Source organism: Argentina silus (genome assembly GCF_951799395.1).
Source record: "Argentina silus genome assembly, chromosome: 16".
In the NCBI taxonomy this organism is placed as follows: Eukaryota; Metazoa; Chordata; class Actinopteri; order Argentiniformes; family Argentinidae; genus Argentina; species Argentina silus.
In genome coordinates this window covers 8,724,398-8,743,538 of record NC_139670.1, presented here as the reverse complement: position 1 = coordinate 8,743,538, position 19,141 = coordinate 8,724,398, and the positions used below count along the sequence as shown (strand labels likewise).

General features: G+C 43.4%; 3 protein-coding genes across 3 annotated transcripts; 2 read left to right on the top strand and 1 right to left on the bottom strand.

The window, feature by feature from the left end:
• Positions 1–8,932: 8,932 nt before the first annotated feature.
• Positions 8,933–12,119, top strand: LOC310817201 (uncharacterized protein; the record flags this gene model as incomplete). Its single annotated transcript, XM_083687639.1, has 2 exons — positions 8,933–11,034; positions 12,083–12,119. The coding sequence occupies exons 1-2, from the start codon at positions 8,972–8,974 to the stop codon at positions 12,117–12,119; spliced, it is 2,100 nt and encodes a 699-aa protein (XP_083543765.1). The 5' UTR covers positions 8,933–8,971.
• A 335-nt stretch (positions 12,120–12,454) lies between these two features.
• Positions 12,455–16,061, top strand: LOC310817200 (uncharacterized protein; the record flags this gene model as incomplete). The annotated part of the gene is made up of 1 exon (XM_083687638.1): positions 12,455–16,061. One exon carries the CDS (start codon positions 12,455–12,457, stop codon positions 15,338–15,340), a length of 2,886 nt encoding a protein of 961 aa, XP_083543764.1. The 3' UTR covers positions 15,341–16,061.
• A 691-nt stretch (positions 16,062–16,752) lies between these two features.
• Positions 16,753–18,537, bottom strand: LOC310817199 (bone morphogenetic protein 2; the record flags this gene model as incomplete). Its single annotated transcript, XM_083687637.1, has 6 exons — positions 16,753–17,162; positions 17,286–17,481; positions 17,592–17,708; positions 17,803–17,942; positions 18,100–18,347; positions 18,500–18,537. 6 exons carry the CDS (start codon positions 18,535–18,537, stop codon positions 16,753–16,755), a joined length of 1,149 nt encoding a protein of 382 aa, XP_083543763.1.
• Positions 18,538–19,141: the final 604 nt, after the last annotated feature.

The window sequence follows — 19,141 nt, the reverse complement described above, 5'->3', positions numbered from 1 at the left end:
TTGCAATCGGGGGACGGCTCATTGTAATACATGGAACGCTATCAGGAATGGTATCAAACACACATTATTTACATTGAGGATAAATACACACATTGAGGATAAATACATGCATTGCTCAATCATTCTATGCATTACAATGAGCACGTTCTCCGGTTTCTGCCTCCCCTGGTATACATTGATATGATACCACTCGATTATGAGAGACAGCTCTCAGTGATCATACAGTATTTTGTAATATCCAACTTACCGCAAAGATGGTCTTTGTGCCCAATCATCTAAAAAGCAAAAGGTTTTTAAAACATGTAATCACGTCTATTGAATACATGTATAACACATGTACAGTACTAGGCTTACAGCTTGCACTTACCTGAGATGTCATTGTCAAACACATGTTTTTTAATCATGTAGAGCTTGATGGCAACAAACCAAATGGCTAAGAACAGTCCGATCCCAGCTCCGATCCAAGCATACGTGGCATCTGAGGAAAACAAACAAAATAAATTGCAGTATGTTAAGCATGAACTCAGTCATAAACAGTCTGTTGTGACAGCAGCCACGGACAGACAGACAAACAGCACTTATCCAGTTGCTTGTTTTGCTGAAGCCAGGCCAAATCACGCTGTTTGATTTTGCAATGTGTTTACTCTGCTCTCTCAGCCTGATGGAAAGGCCTCAGTCATGGTCTCAATCTCTCTCTGAACTTGTTGGAATGCTTAGGTTGCATCAGTGGTGTTCTGACACTTGGAGAAAGGGAGAGAGGTTTGACAGATCTGTGTTTGAGCCTGATTGAATTCTCTCGTCAACTGAGAGTCAATGACTAAGTCTTCCATGGATGTGAAGACATTGATGGTGAATCACGTCTCCTCTGTCTTAATGACACGTGTGGTTTCTCACCTGGTTCATCATTATTGCTTTCCAGTTTGTCTCCTCTCACACTTGTCAATATGGATTCTGAAACAGAGATAATAATATCATAGTTATGAAGCAAGCTGGTTCTCTAAATGTCTGTCTCAGTCATCACCACAACTTCCTGTAAGAAGGGTGACACTGATCTCTGAAAACAGGACGTGCAGGGTGAGGGGAAGGAGACACTGAGTCGGTAGGGACCGGCTTCACAGACTTCTGATAAAAAAATTTCCAGTGCAGCTGAATTCAACTACACACGACAGCACAAGGTAGCAACTTACCATGCAACTGTGTGAGATAGAAAACACAGAAAACACAAATATTTAGCGGTATTTTGACAGGGATAGGCATGACATTTCAGATTGGCTGGTTAATTTCATCATCCACCAGACACCTTGGCTGGTAGACCAAAAAGTTTATTTTATGCCCTGAACAAAGCACTAAGTCTCATAACTCGCAAGGTAACGATCACATCAGAAATTCATTTGGTATGATTAAATCAAGTGAATGCTGTTTAACGCTACTAAACAATATGTTCTCGTTTGAATTGCAACCATATTGAAACACACAGTCACATATTGAATACTTACCAATTGTGGACATAATTGTGATGACAGACAAACAGCCACTCTTCTGACGCATTTTCATCTTGTGTGTCTTTCTTAACCATATCTCTCTTGTTTCTTCATTGTTCTTGCTCTCGAAACTTCTTGAAATGTGTTCTCTCTCATTTCCTCTCTCGGGCGTAGGATGGATAATGGTGAGATGTAATGATAATTATGACAGCGTCTGAGTTCGTCTAATGCACCCAATGCAATCCCCATGAAGAAAACCTCCATTAGTGGCCTAGTTAAATGTGTAGTGTTGGAGCACTCAAGAAATAATGATCAGGCTGAGATGAGTCATTAATTCATGTGCATGACTCCAGTTTTAAGGATTATTCATCTTTATGTGCTCAGGCTTTATTTTCAAAAGAATAAACAGGTGGATTGACATGTTTTCTGTTTATGAAAATGCAATCTTGTGGTTAGTGGCTATTGTAGTCATAGATCCCTCCCCTAACTTCCCTTGTGGTATTGGCTACTGTTCTACTGTGAGAAGCTGTCTGTTAAATCTGATGGTACATTTCGACAACGCTACACATGACAAAACAATCTGCATTCAACAGATGGGTTAAGAGGTTAATCCATGTAGCAATTTGATCAAATTCACTCTAATCTAATGTGGTCATAATGGCATGGTTTGTTTTGATATATTATAACGAATACTGCTTATGAAGGATATATGATACGATTGCATGTCTGTAATTTCTTGGCTGGCCTTTGATGCTAGATCAGGACTGAGAGTCAAATACAGAGCAGCCAGCTTCATCTTATGTAATACAGCAGTCAATGGGGGGTAGATATAGTTACTTTGTTTAAAAAAAAAAAAAAGTTTGTGCATGTCGAGATATGTGACTGTGACAATATTTCTGCATGCGTCTCTGAATCAGGTTTTGACACAATTTGAATCTGCTGTACATGTATTAACTTGCAAAGTCCTCTGTCACATGCTGTTGCGTTATGAACATAAATATGTTATTTACAAAACAGGTCAGCACATGCAACTGTGTCCCAACATTTCTTGTGGTTGAATTATGAATGTAGGCTATATGATATTGTTGTTGAGCTAGAAAGAATTCTGTTTGGCATCTAGGTCATAGACACGTGTGAACATGTTCCAACGATAACAGACATAAAAACCACCGATATACAGCCCTGTAGAGCACGCCAAGCTTAGATAATAAAAATCATTTTCTATGTTGTTTGTTTTGTTGTGATCAACAACAACCAAACAGTGACCTTTAGGGGCGGGGGGGGGGGGGGGGCTACTGTAAGTCTGGATCAGGAGAGAGAGCGAGAAGTGGTGGTGTCAGGTTCACAACACAGGCCCTTCGCAGCTCTCCAAGGAGCGCTGGCTCAGGTCCTGCCATGGTTAGGTTTAATAGCACCACCACGGCACTCAAACTCTCACACAGCTTTGCCTTGTAAAGACAAAATGTGTGGTTGCATTAATAGCACAGCCAGGCCGGTATCACCCATGATTATTTTGGACCTGTTGCTGCTGTGTACATTTTGGAGAGGCACAGACATGGACAATGGCGCTTTGGAGCTTTGTACCCTCCCGGCTGCTTGAGATTCCTTGGCCCCGACCCAGAGCCCTGCAGCAGGTTAACTGCTCCCCCTCCATCCCTTTTCTCCCACTGCCCCCTACTCAGGAGAGGTGTGGGAGATAAGAAGTGCAGACAGACATTAACACATGACCTGGGTCTTTGCAAGTTGTTAACAGGAACCAGGGGGGGGTTTCTTTTTTTAAGCATAATTACATGAACGTAATGAGAAAACAGAGAGATATTTGATCTGGCTTAAATTGGGTCAAGAGAATAGTGTCAAATAAAATGGCAAAGCAGAAATGTTCGCAAACATATTTCACTTTTTCGAGGAAGCACTGTCAGACCATACATCATCAAAATGTGAGAAGATAGTTGGCTTATTTCAATCCATAAATTATACTTTTAATTGAGCTGACTATTTTTTAAGCCTTGCCCACCGACTATATATGTTTATTACCCATATGAATCCTGGCTCCCACGTCCATAAAACACCTTACTGGCCACATGATCCTGAACCAAGGTTAGTCAAGGTTGCCTCCTCCCGAGACCGCAACTTTGTGTTGTTCTGCGTTGACCCTTGAGTGAATACAGCCTCTTCTGTTGCTGCCATTGGCTTCCAGAAATTGTTGTGCTCTGGTTTGAGCCCAGAGGCACGTGGCCCCAGTATCTCACTACAGCCCCTGTCTCAAGAGTACTGTTGGGTAAGCATTGCAGATTCAGAAAACAACAACAACAAGCTACAATATCAGTCTCTTTTGTACCATGTTTTAGAGATTGCTAAGTGGGTTTACTACTGTATATGTAAAACTGTAAAAAAAAAAATCAAGTTGAAGCCTGGTTCATTTTGTATGTGTTTACAACCTCATCTGAGACCCTGTCACTGAATAGAGCCAATGTGTTTGTTATCTGGTGATGTCGTAATACCATCTTCATTACCATGCATGTTGTTGAGTCAGAATGGATGTGCCTTGTCCTTAGGTGACCTATAGTCTGGGTGGTTTAGTCACACTCTACTGTATAACTGTTTAGGCCTGTATATGTAGGAGAAGCAGGGCATGCTAACCAGCTAACCCCAGCTGTGCCAGCAGCAACGGTGGACAGGAATGAAGGGTATTCCACCAACTGTGTAGCTCCTCTGCATACCGAAGCTAGTGGAAAGTAAATGCCTGCTTTTACTGGGCTGCCATGACAGTCAGTCAGCCTTAGCCATGCGTCTAGCTGCCTGTCTGGTCCCCAGCGGCTTTGAATGATAGCCAGCCAGCCATCCATCCAGCCAGCAAGCTAGACCCCCACTGCTGTACAGCACAGGGCCCATGTGTGGGTGTCCATCATGTCCTCAGATAGGCTGGATCCTGCCCGCCTCACTGCTTGCATGCTATGCTGCACTCCAGGGGAAAGTGTCCTCCACTTCAGTCTCCTATTATAGCATTGGCTGGCTACAGGGCTAAGGCTACTGGGCTTGGCTACTGGGCTAAGGCTACTGGGCTAAGGCTACTGGGCTAAGGCTACTGGGCTAGGGCTACTGGGCTTGGCTACAGGGCTAAGGCTACTGGGCTTGGCTACAGGGCTAAGGCTACTGGGCTTGGCTACAGGGCTAAGGCTACAGGGCTAAGGCTACTGGGCTAAGGCTACAGGGCTAAGGCTACAGGGCTAAGGCTACTGGGCTTGGCTACAGGGCTAAGGCTACAGGGCTAAGGCTACTGGGCTAAGGCTACTGGGCTAAGGCTACTGGGCTAGGGCTACTGGGCTTGGCTACAGGGCTTGGCTACAGGGCTAAGGCTACTGGGCTTGGCTACAGGGCTAAGGCTACAGGGCTAAGGCTACTGGGCTTGGCTACAGGGCTAAGGCTACAGGGCTAAGGCTACTGGGCTAAGGCTACAGGGCTAAGGCTACAGGGCTAAGGCTACTGGGCTTGGCTACAGGGCTAAGGCTACTGGGCTGGAGGAACTGACATGAGAGCAGGGTTGGTTTGAGGTTGGAGACTGGGTTGCTAGGCAGAGAGAGAGAGAGAGAGAGAGAGAGAGAGATCCTCCAGCCGGGTCCATGTGAACTTATTCTGGGCGAGGTGAGTGACTACAGATAGTAAAAGGGAACTGCACTCTGTTTGCACTCTGCATCTCGAATGTCCCCAGTGCTTACAGAGCAAGAAAGTGAATAGCCCCAAAACAATGCAGGGACTTTCCCCTCAGAGAAGGATAGGGCCTACATCATAGGCTATATTCTTTTGATCCATGTATGGGTGCAAGTATGAAAGTAAGATACCAATTAGGCTCAGATAAACTAAATGTCTATTTTACAGTCTGACATTTCATTTTGATGATTTAATAATTATGTTTTGCTTATAAGTATCACTGTTCTTCTATCATATCCTTTGTTTCTATGTAATCCTACATTCACAGCTATAGTATGACCATTCCTCCCCTTGTGTCTATGATTTGGAACACAGACTTTCCAGTGTGTCTGTTAACTTAGCAAAACCACAGAATGCACTTTTTCCACCCAGTGGAATTACATTGGAGGCTGCTGTAACAGGTGTTGGTCTGACATGTCACTGATTAGTTCAGATAGGGAAGGTGTCACAGAAAGAGAGGCAGGCCGTTACTGTATGAAATACAACGTGCCAGAAATAGACCCGCATAAATAGAGCACCTTGGTACAGTAAAGTCAGGAGAAGTGCATGCATGGAAAAACAGATAGAGAGAGAGAGAGGGATACAATGGAAGCTTGGTGTGGGAAATAGTGGAATAAGAGAATTGATTAGTAAGAGCACCTGTTTTTGTCTGTCTTTCTCTGCATCTCAAATAGAAACTGGTTCTATCTACTCTCCAAGCCGTCCAGTGTGGTTTCCATGTCAAAATCTGTCCGCGGATAATCGAGTCCATACTCCCATCACAATACCTAAGTCACTCCCATTGACTGGTGGCCCCTCACTTCAACGACATGGAAACAACAGCCACGTCATTTACCCTGCCAGCCCATGCAGCCGAGGCCCAGTAAACAAAGCCATGGTCAGTGTGTGTGAAAACCAGTCCTAACCCCTCATGGTAATCAGATAATATTAGCCTCTCATTCTAGGATTTAAAGGGGTGTGACAACACACAGATTGTTTTCTATATCTATGTGTGACACTCCTAGAGATGATGTAATTTTCTATATTTGACATCTTGTTTGCATGGAGAGACAAGTGTGAGTGAGTCACAGGGCTAAAACACAGCCGGCCACTAACCCACCAGCTCCATGTCTCCAGTAGGAGGTAAAGACTCACTACTAACCCCATACATGAATAGCCACTGTAGTCTTTGAAGGTGCTTAAAGGTAGGGAGAGCTGCTATGGGCGCATGCTCCCCCGCTGACAAAAATAGCCGATGACCGTTTCCATTTCATCTGCCTGCCACTCGACACCAAATGGGCCTTCCAATATGTGGGCTAGCTAGCTGTTCTCCGTGTTACTGCTCAGTTTGGCCACACCAGCTTCTGAGGCTATTTCGGTAGTCTTCCGTGCTCGTTACATGGAGTTCTTTACCCACCACTGCATTTGAACATGGATCGGAGGGCTTGAGTAAGTCCAGTAAGTTATCTTTGGGTTTTTTTTATTTACTTTTTAGAAATTAGAACATTTTCATGCTTGAAAAAAGTTATGACATAGTATACTTCTGTTCAGCAGCTGCCGTGGATCCATCCCAACATAAGGATTTTCTCATGATCCCCTCTGTCTTGATTTTGACCCTTACCCTCAACATGGAGTACAAACTCAAAAGGTGAGGCCACATTCTAATTCAACATGTTGCTTTGGTTATTGTGGTTATTGTTATACTATGGTGATGTAATAGGATGTGTGGATCACACACCGTCCAACATTCTGAGGTTTAGACTACAGGTGTCATTCACTGGACTAAACAAACACACGGCACTCGTCATGAGCAACAAGTCACTCCTTTTTCACTTTTCTGTATTTTTTTGTGTGTCATTTTTCATTTTTCTGTATTATTGTAGCCATGTATAAACTATTGACTGAGGTTTTCACCCAACAGAAGCAGAACATTTAGGACTGTTTGTAATGTTAATATGACTTATACAACATGACCTGTACATGTCTGCACGTCGATATGGTTTTGATGAGTTTCCTTGAGGTGTGTTAGGTGAGATACTGTAGGTGGTAGATGAGATCGCCTGTCTACTGTAGTTCCTCCTTGGGTATAAATACACAAGCAGATGCTGGGAAATCACCCTGGCTGCTAACTGGTATCAAATTATTAGCACTGGAAAATAGCTTAATGGCAGCCAAACTCTCTTGGAAAGTCGATGCATTCTTGAAGTCATGCTCATGAGTTTCACTGGAAAAAGTATAGTGTTGTTGACTGTAGCGAGGGCAGAAGATGACCAGCATGTTGTATAGGTTTGGTTTTTGTCATGTTTTTATCAGCATCTGGGGTTATAATATCAGTCTGACTGATATTGATTGATCTTAACATGATCTTCGAACATGAACATAGAACTTTTGAATCAAGCTTTACTCAGTGTTGGACTGATAATATCAGTCTATTAGTCCATATAATATGTATTGTATAGTACATACCTTCACGTAGGCCTACTCTGTTTGTGTGTGTATTTATCTCAGATCAGCTGCACATTTAAGGAGTGTTCCAATTTTGTAGGAACAGTTAAGAGTTGACTGATATACATGGGTTAATGAGCTATTCCAGGCCTTCACCCAGATAGCTAAACTAAGCTACAGTAGACAGCTGCTGCTAAAGGGAACTGTGAATGATGCCTTGATTTACTTGCATTCTCAGCGTTCCATGTAAACTTAGTATCCATCTAAAATGTTAAAGAGTCTTGCGGTATGATTTTCTTACATAAACTTGACCATTAATCAATTCTGAAAAATGCGACCACATGCAACTTCCACCATTCCACTGCGGCTACACACACATACGAACATGCATGCATATGCCGACGTATGTGAATGGTGCAAACAACAACACTGATTACAATACTAAGGCTTTGTGAAACAACATACTTATATGGATTACCATGCGGTCATAAATAATGGATGGAGCAGCAAGGACATGCTGCTATAAAACAGAGGTGTTTATGAGGCAGAGGGTCAAAAGAACCCATTCTCAAGTTCATCATACCTATAGTCATGCTGAATATTTAGGAGATGGCAGGGAAGCATCCTCCAGCCCTTAAAATAGCCCATGGATGGTATACAGTGTTTGTCTGTGGTTTCCATAGTGACGGGGTGGTTGAGTTCAGCACATGTCATGTACACAAAGGTCAGGGCTAGATCTATTGGTTTCAAAACCATTTATAGAGCCATTAAATTGAACACAGCCTTTTGCACACTAGCTGTTAATGTGTTACAGTATAATGACTAATGTGATGATGAATAAACTCCTGTATCTCAAAATGCAGCACCTACAAATGTATGATAACTAAGTGCATAATATTCCATATTCCATATTTGAAGAAACCCCTCATCACTCATGCATTACTGTGCATTTACAAAGTAATTAGGAATGTGCATTGTAACAGCATGTTAATACAATGTTGTTACAAGAGTAATTACAGAGGTATAGGGGCAAATTAATGTAAAGTTTGACCAAATGTACCTTTTGCACATGCATACTTCAAAAACGGTCAACTGTCAAAAACTGTCATATGCATACTTCATGTAATGCAGCATTCTCTTAAATTAGCGGATTTGACCCTTTCGATTGTAACACTGTCTTTGTCTTTGCCAGGAAGTTGTCAAAGTCACAACACGTGAGCTGACCAGACTGGGCATCGTGTAGACAAGGGCATCTGAGAACGGCCACAGAGGCAGAGGTGTGACAGGTGACCAGCGTCGTGACCACTATGAGCTGCATGGAGAAGCGGCACGTGGGCCACAGGGGGAGCAGCAACAACATGCTGCACCATCGGTTCCCCAACGGTTTTGCTGAGAGTTTCATGGACGAGACTGACAAAGAGGTCAGCAGCCTGACGGACCGTGCCTTCCGGAGCCTGTGCGTCGGAGACGAGGCCGTTTACAATGACGAGTTCTCTCACGGCTTCTCACCTTTCAGCTGTCACAAGCCCCTGGTTGAGGAACCCTCGAAAAAGACTCACGAGAATGCCAAGAAAAAACATACCAACAGTGCCAACAATGCTCAACGGTGGGGACAGAAAAAGGGTGCGTCGAATGTGTCCTCCCTCCTCAATGCTTTTAGCGCCACGGAGGAGAGTTCTGAAAGTATGCTAATCAAAAATGGAGATTCAAAGGACTCTAATGGGGACTCTTGGGATAAATCGGCCCTCCTCAGCATCCAAAGGGAGCTGTCTGAATTCTCCTTGGATTACCATAACAACATCACAGATGGACATTTTAACCAAAACAAAAAGTCTTCGTCAAAGACTAAAAACGGCAAAGCCGGCATCAAGCGCTGGAAGCTGAACATCAAGAACTTTTTCCTCCACAGTGAGTTCAGCCCGTTCCAGTCGTGGAGGGATTTCAACAGCTTTTCTTTTGTGCAGGAGGACATAACCTCGATTCGACCCACGGACAACCTCCCTAAATGGTACGAATCCCCGCTTTACAAACAGCTGACTGAGGCTCATAGAAATGAGAGTCTGCATACAGAAGAGACAGGACAGGGCCAGAAGCCAGTTGAACCCACTGCTCCACCCCCTCCTCCTCCTCGTCCTCCACCCAAGGTCCTGCCAAAGCCCTCTGCCCCTGAGAAGAGGTGCACCTCAGATGGAAGTGAAACAAGCGCCCCCTGGCGGAGAAATAGAGTAAGAGCAAAAAGTGCTGTTCCAGGCAACCAACCTAGCATACTCTCCCCTCCCAATGACAGCTCCAAACAGATGGAGGAGAGCCCACTGCCCTCTGCTCAAAAGGAGGTGAAATCGGTAGAAGTAAAAACAGTGGAGGAGATAAGCTCTGTGGCTTCCACTCCATTCAGCATCTCTCAGCTCCTAACACCTGTTATTCCCTCCAGACAGCCAACAGAGACGTCAGAGATCCTGTCCCCTTCCCTGCTTGATCTGCCTTTCATAGCCACATTATCTGGTAAGGTGACCCCAGAGCCCCAGGTTAAACGAGACAGCTACAAATCCATAGCCTCTAGCTTGCTCTTCAACCTCAAGGACAACAGAAAGAGGGTCAAGAGCAGGTACAGCCCACCAAAGTTCAAAAGTTCAGAAATAACAGACCGCAGAACTCAGTCCCCAAAGCTGGATCAGACTATATTCAAATATGGACAAGCTGGTTCTGACGGTACAGCCTCTGGCTTCAGCACGCCTGCAATTCTGAAAGATGGCCAACCGATCTGTAGCCCTCTGATGGAATCTAACAACGCCCATACTGTTGCCCTTAGGAAATACATTGATTCTGATAGACCTATATCGGATGATTACTTGATATCAAACTTATTGCAAACCAAAAGAGAGGCTATGGGTAGCCGGAGCCTTAGTGATGTGCAGGAGAATGGCATATATGACGGGTCCCCCTTTGCACACACAAAGTTGAATAAGAGCCCCATGGTTAATAAACAAAGCTATCCATCTTTGAACTTATACAAGAAAGCTAGTTCATCAGAGCCTGAGATGAAATACCTCCCAGCACCACTGAACAAGGATACTTTGTCTGTCGTCAATAAAGACAGTCCTACCACACAATATAAAGGACTGTCTCCCAATATATCAGAAACCAAAGGACTTTCTCCCAATATATCAGAAACCAAAGGACTTTCTGCAAATATAATAGTCGACACCAAAAGACCAGTAAAAGAAATTGTGGCATTAAAGGAGAAAGATGTCCGTGAACAAGCTTTAGCAACAAGAGAAGTGATCAGAACTAATAGGGATGCGTTAAATACGAGAAACAAACTTCTCTCTTCAACTACAACAGACACAATTAAAAGACCATTAAAAGACAAAATGGAGTTAAAGGAGAGAGACGTGGTTGAACAGGCTATGAATGCAATAGAGTTAATCAGAGCAAATAGGGATGCACTCATGACAGGACAAAAGAAAGTACTATCTCCCAGCAGACCAGAGACATTAGAGGCATTAACTGTGAATAGAACCAGTAATGTTAGAACAGAGGCACCTCCAGTGAAAGATGCAATTATGCCAGAACATAGACATCATTTCCCTTCAGTGCCAAGGAGGAACAATGCTAAACAGGAGTCACAGGCAGCACTTGAACAATATCAAATTGAGGACAAATTCACTAATGGAGATGTATCGGAAATCAAAGAGAAAGAGCCTGTTAAAAAGAAAGGCAGATTTAAACATGTTTTTTCAGCAAGACAAAACAACTATATCAAAAGTCAAAGATATACAGTGGTGGATGATGATGAGGGAGAGGAGGATGAGGAAGATGATGAAGTGGATAGAGAGGTTAACACTGATGTGGTTAAAGAAGCACAATATTCAGAGAGGACAGTCTCTATGAAAGATATGAAAGATAGTGAACAAATAGTAAGTGACTTGCATGCATTAAAAGACCTTGAGCGAGCTAGATTGGGTGATCATGTGAAGCACAAACCAGCTGGTAGTAATATAGATGAGGAAGCCAAGGCGAAAAATGATTTAATTTCCAGGGAACTTAGAAACATCAAAAGGGGAATGCTTTCCATGAGAAGCAACACAACTGCTAAAAGAGAGGAGGAGAAGACTAAAGAAAATGTATTTTCCAAGATAGACAGCAATGTTGTTGTAAACAAATCATTGATAAATAATAATTATGACAAGGCTAAGGTGGCATTGGAAGAGATCATATCTGACAGAGCGGACAGACTTAAAAGTAAAGCGTCTAAGAATAAAGATGACAGAAACACAGTGCCCGAGGAGAGCCCTCTTGATGACAGTTATGCTATTAGAGTACAGGAACGTAAACAAGCGAGACAGGATTCAGAAAAAGCCGCAGAGGAGAAACTGAACAACGGGGTGTCTGCACAGAGAGAGAAGGAGGTGAGGGAGTGGTTAGGAGATCTGAGGGATCATAACCAGATGAAACACATTCTCTCACAGAACGAGACAAAACATGGTGAAACTCACAAGTCAGTAGCTAGAGTCAGTGCTCCTGATTTGGACAGAGTCCATGCTGAACTGAACAGGATTGCAACAAGACACAGTAAATACACAGACAAGGAGAAACTCAGAGAGGAGCAAGAGAAACTCCTCAATAATGTTTACAGTGACGAAAATAAAGAAAGAGAAAAAGACCAGATCAAAACCAGCGAGGAGAGGGAAGGAAATGTCAGCTCTACAGATGGTGAACGACACACATTAGTTGAAACAAGGGAAAATAAGATCAATTCAAATGATCAGCCAGTCAAGAAGGAGAGAAGACCAGAGGTAGCCTCTGTTCCACCTGAAGTACCACCTAGAAGCAAGAAAGGGATGACTAAAAAAGAAGGGAGTGTTGAGAGGGAGATAGAATGTGCACCTAAGGATGAAGTTGAGGAAGACAGTTCTATTAAGGATGAAGTTGAGGAAGACATGAAAAATGGGGACAGTTCTATTAAGGATGAAGTTGAGGAAGACAGTTCTATTAAGGATGAACAAAATGACAGTTTGGAGCCACATGTTGTGAAGGAGAAAGGACAGATGAGAGGCAAAGTTTCAGGACTAAAAGAAAAGTATGACAAAGACCCTGAGGCTGTAACAGCAAAAGTGACAGATGTTACCCAAAATAAGATTAAATCTGTCAAGCGGCAGGCACCTGGTCTTCCGAAGGCAAAAACTGATGCCAGAATAAGTGCATTTGAAACAGACGTCGCCACGGAACGTTCCAAGCATTCAAAATGTTCACCTGCGGAAAAGAGTGTAGAGAAGGTGAATGAAATGGAAGTTCTATTAAATGAAAAGCCAACAAATGCACTTCCCAAGAGGGAGCCCATGGCTGAAAACAAAAATCCTGAATCGTGGGAACACAAATCAGAACGTTCAAATAGTTTGGAACTTTCAAATCAAGAAAGGGTCACTTATGAGGATGAAACAACAGAGAGTGTGGTAAAGAATCAAGCAATTGAAAATCCTGACAAAACAAATAGAATTAGTGAGGATATTGTAAATGTTGAAGAATCTGTCCAAGATATTCACAGAGAAACATTAGCTTCTCCATTACTATTGCATGGTAATGGTACAAATCCAAGCCAACCAGATCAGAATAGTATGTCCTCAAAGTCATCCTATTTCTCTGTTGAGAGTGCATCACAAAGAAACATTGAATCTGACTCAAATGTCTATCAGTCTTTGGAGAATTTGATTGCAGAAATAGAGGAGGTTGATGAACAAGCAAATACTGTGTCAGAGCATGTGAGAGAGGATTTGGAAAGGACGGAGGTTGAGTATTATTCTGTAAGTGATCATGAAAGTGAACCTGAAGTTGAAGTTGAAGTCAGGCCAGTTGTTTCTCCAAGAAGAGATGGAGGAAAATCACACAAGGACTATAAACTGAGAGAGAGAGAGACGGAGAAAGGAGCATGGGTCCACAGCTCGGCTGACAAAGCAAACACTCAAACACCAACATCACAGTCCAATGCCTTTTCACCAACTATGGGGAAACCTGCTTTATTCAAAGTGAAGGACAACACATTCACCTCCCCCCCCATTACCAAGACCATTAGACCAGTCTTACACAAGACAAACCAGGATACCGTCCAACTCTGGTCACCCAGGGGGAGCTTGAGTGGTTCTGAGAGGGGCGAGGAGGAGCTTTATCACCCAAAAGAGAGCACAGAAACAGACAAACACTTCAACCCTAAAGAGACAGCGCCACTCAATTTTCCGCATTCGCCACTGTCTCCGCCAAGACTAGCCAGCGAAAATGGCCGGAAAGCCCAATATGGGTCTTTTCTCACAGTTCCAGAGGAAGATGATAGACATTCGGGGGTGAGTCCATCGTCAGAGGGGGTGGATAGCTTGGCTGATGACATCTTATCTAGCAATGCAGCTACAGAGGACAACGGGGGCTCCAAAGTGACCAGCGAGAGGTCTGGGTCTGTCTGCAGTGGAAATGACAGCCAAGGCCTAGGCAGACCACCCGTGGTCGCACCCAAGTCTGAGAAGGCCCTCCTCCGTGCCATGAAGTTGACCACCAGGAGGATCCAAAAGGAGGAGTCCAAAAATAAGCCTGTTCACAAGAGTCGCAGTAGTAGCAAACGTGACAAACAGAGGAGCGATACATCAGAGCATAAAAGTAGCAGTTCTAGTAGTGAGAAACATGGCAGTAGTGAGAAACGTCACCGTGAGAGATCAGAGCAGAGTAACCATAGCAGCGAGAAGCACAGCCGTGACAGAACAGACAACAGTGGTCGTAGCAGTGGTCGAAACAGCCATGGCTCGTCAGAACACAGCAGTCGTAGTGGTGAAAAACACAACAACGGTTCTTCAGAGCACCAGGGCCGTAGTAGTGGCACACACAGTTGCGAGAAGCCGGAGCATATATTCCCTAGCAATGACAGACACATCCCTGATGTACCTGAGCAAAGGGGTCGTAACAGTGAGAGATCCACCACTGGTAAACAACCCCTTAGAGCTCAGAGCAATGACCGATACATTAATGATAGAACGGAGCGCAGAATATGTGGCAGTGAGAATTCAGTCAGAGACAGAAATCAGCATATTGAGCAATCCATCATTGATGAACTACAGCAGAGGGGCAGGACCAGAGAGAAACCCACCAGAGACAAACCTGAGCGTAGGAGACACAGCATTGACTCATACGGCAGTGATGTTGTAGACTTGCCCTCCCATCGGCCCAACGTGTCTCGCCAATCCAGTTACACAGGACAGCTCTCTCGCCAGTCTAGTTATGAGCATGCTTATGCCTCCACTGCCCCAAGCATTGTTACACAATCTTTTCCAATGACCCAACGGAAGCTCTTGCAAGACCCAGACTCGGGGCAGTACTTTGTGGTCGACATGCCTGTCCAGATCAAGACAAAAACTTTCTTTGATCCTGAGACTGGAAATTATGTTCAGTTGCCAGTACAGCCACAAGAGAGTGCTGTGCCTCAGGCATCTACCATGGAGATGCTGAATGCACCCAAGTCGCTGGTACTGTACCACGGCTTTGTGCCAGTGCCCGTCTCCTCTTTGCCAACTCAGAAATCCACTGGCCAGGTGTCCTACCTGGACCAGGAGGACTTTGAACAAAGGCTGGAGAGGTCGAGGCAGAAACACAACAAGGAGAGACATCCATATTTAGAGCCTGTTTATGGCTCACAAGACCACATGTTAGGGGAGTTCTTAGGAAGTGAGGAACTGGACTGTGTGAGCTGATCGGTATTGACAACTTTGTAGTGGGACAAAAGAAAAGTTGAAGTTGAGCAGAGTTGAAATGGATAATGTGAATTCATGGATAAGAGATAGCATTCAAGGGTAAATGGCAATTGAGATAATCTGGCTTCAGGGATTTTGTATGATAATGATGTGTGGTTTGTGAAAGGTTTTTGGTGACATTTAAAAACAGAGACAAAAATGACATGGAGATTCCATGTACATATGTATTTTACATGTACACAAAGGCAGTTTTGTTGTAAATCTTGGAAGGAGTTTAATATATTTAATTGAAGTGGTATTTCAGTTTCCACAATTTTTCAGGTATTGTAATATGTTGGTGATGTATAAAAAGTTTTGCTTTTTAGAGTTGTTTTTCACAAAGCAGTTTGTCCTCATAAGAATCACAACAAGTCAAAAATGATAACGTTTAAAACAGAATCTGAGATATTTTTTGTTCACTAAGTATTGCATTTAATGCCACATCTGTTGAATTATATCCACTCTAATACTGTATTGCATGCAAAAAAGTAAAATGTCATGCAACTGAATATTGCAAGTCACATATTTTGTTTGATATATACTTATATCATCGCTTGATTTGGCATTGATGCAAGTGGCAATAATTCATATGTTTTATAACATGCAGTATATTTTGACTATGTTTTGCAAATTGGTTGCATTTTGCATTGAATGACTAGATAAAGCAGGGCTGTATTTTGTCTGTAAACCATTCCAATAAAAAACAATTTATGATTAAGATAACTACTGTAATTCTATGTTATTACTATCATCATTATAATAGTTATGCGTGTCAGTCTTGAGTGATTTTCCCCATCAAATTAGCCATAGAGATCAACCATAGACAACAACGCATTGTGTAGTAGCACAGCACTGTAGCACCATCTTGTGTACATGTTGAACCCTTGGTCACTGTTCACGATTGGAGTGATGGCAATCGTATGGACAGAAAAAAAGTCCAATGGAAAAAATGCAAGGTACTTTATTGTATGATTGTGTAATTCTTAACTGAATAACAACAACACTACTAAACATGTTGATGAAAAAGTCAAAATTAAAGTCCGGATTATCCACTTACTAGTTTATTCAGTCTTTATTCATTCGGATAAGTGTTTTCCTTTAGACCAAGTAATTACACCACCCAGGCGCGTCATTTCAGCACCATGGTCAGCGCCACGTAGCATCCCCATTTTACAGGTTTTGGAATTACAGTAGCCTATATAAACCGTTACCAGAATCAATATTTCAATTGCAACAATTTACTTTATTATTTCTCAAAATAGTGCGATATCCATTTATACATGTTACTGGAAATGAATCCGGTGACCCGTCACATCGGGATACATTTGACTAAAAAAATACTAAAATGTTCACGGAGAGCAGTGGTCATCCAGTCAACGACAGCCGCAGCTGACCGCCACCATATCGTCGTACTGTTTTAAAACCACGTTTTCCTCGTCGTCGAAATACAGGAGGCTGATAGATTGGAGATTGTCAGGCACGCAGCACGGGGTGTCCACGTCCTTGGCGAGCTTAAGCGCATGCATGATGGACTGCACAGTGGCATGATTCGTGGCGCGGAGAGACTCTCCAAGCGGGAACGGACAGAAGCCCTTGCAGTGGTAAGCGTTGTAGCCCCGTGGGGATATGATCCACCCGCCCCAGCCTATCTCCTCGAAGTCCACAAAGAGAGGGACCCTCTGGCAGGACAATGGGCGCAGCATGTGAGGGGAACGTGGGGCTGCGCGCCTCCTCCTATTCCGGGTATCACCAGGTGCAGAAGCTGTGGCATGGTTGGCATGTCCTACAATATACATAAATGAGAAGAGATTACATTATATAGTACTGTACTCTACTGTATTGTATGTTATAGTTCACCGCAGTTACAAGTGCAGACTTTATGCTCTTTGAATAAGAAAATAACTACCTTGTGAAAGGGATCGATTGGTTGCCGATCCTCCTCTCCCGTCATCGGAGAATATCACCAAGTAAGCATTCTCCTCAGATGGCTCTCCGCGTCCTCCTGAAGCTAACAGCTCGGACTCGAGCCAGTTCCCCGATGGCAGAGTGGTCACGACCAGAATACCGTTATTCTCCTCGCCGTTACGGATCCACTTGGACACCTGTCATTCACACAAAATTGTTTAATCACGAGCTACTATTTCATTAAAACATAATTTCGGCAGTGTCACGGCGATATGATGAAAGATGAAAGAATGGGAAATGTGCTTACTATTTGTGTGACGTTGAAGATTTCCCATCCTTGAGTGTATAGCGGTAACAATCTGGAAGTGATCAGGTTTCCCCTCCATGGTTTCACTCTGCTATCCAACACTTCGTATAAATCGACCTGTGCGTAAAAGGCGCGTTAGGCACAGTATAACATAATATGAGATTAAATACATTGATTCAGTACTTGCAGAAATCTGTTTTACACAACTTACTTTGTAGAAATGGGGTCCATATAATTTCCCCAAGAAAATCTTTTGTTTTTGCCTGAACATGCGAAATTCAGCTTTGATCATCCTCTCGTCTCTGCCAAATGAGGTCAAGTTAAAGAAATGAAACTTCCCATCGGCATGGCCTGCGTAGACAAATTAGGAAGAAAGAAAACAAATATTGCATATTTGTCAAATTATGATCATACAAGGTAGACCTATTGCTGAAGATGCATACTTTCAAACGTGCATTGGCACAACATTATCCATGCGTAAATGCGCGCTTGGAATTTAGTAACGCACCTTTGTCTTCGAAGCTCCGCACCACATTGCCCTCCTGGATCTCCGGGTTCTTGGGTATCCCATTGGAGTCAGCCATTGCGTTGAACAGGTCCAGCATGAACTGTGGTGCTTTTTTATGAGGCGCTGAAGAACTCTGTGGTAAATCCTTGAGGTAGGCGACTTCATCTAGCTTTGTAATCCTCTTTGTTCCAACAGAACGCGAGTCTTTCTCGTAAGCCTCTTTGGAAACAACACCATCATACGAGACTCTGAACAGAGACACGCATCTTAGCTGTATTGCGAGAACGAGCCAGACTCGTAGACCCTGTAATATCATACTAGCGATAGCCTACCGGGCTCAACTGTTGAGAAGTCAATGATAAGGCTATCACCGCCTTTGATGGGGATGGGTCCGTCTTACGCTAACAACAGGGTGACTGGTGATTGGTCGTGAACCATTGGACCATTGAAGCTCTATATAAATACATTTATGCCTGATTTAAATATTATAGCAATCTAAACGACAGAGACAAAAAGCGCATCCGATTTGACCTATACTTGCACTCTGACCCTTTAAACAAGCGGGTCATTTGGCCTACTCGTCCGAACCAGTCTCGTGTTGTCAGAACACAGAAATGACTTTTGGTTTTGACCCAATAGTTTTGACGCACAGAGGAAAAGTGTTACAAACAAATAGACTGATGACGTCTACACATTATGAACTGGAAGACAAATGTTTAGCCGAGTTTGTCCTCGCGGGATTCTACCGCCTGTTGTCCGTTATCAGTATGCAGTCAGTTGGTCCACACAGATACGAAAGCAAACGAATACGCACCCCATGACGCAAATGAAAACGGAGGTTTACTTGTTGTTGACCACATAACGATGTCTATCGGTGGTCATGACACCGCCGGGCCTCCCCTCTTGCGCGTTGTTTGTAGAATGACTCAGAAAATTAACGGCAGAATGAATGTATGTGACACCTAAGCCGATGATCTGTTTATTCGTCTGTTAAATACATGGCGGATTATCTCCAATCAGGCTAACAAAAGGGATCAACATT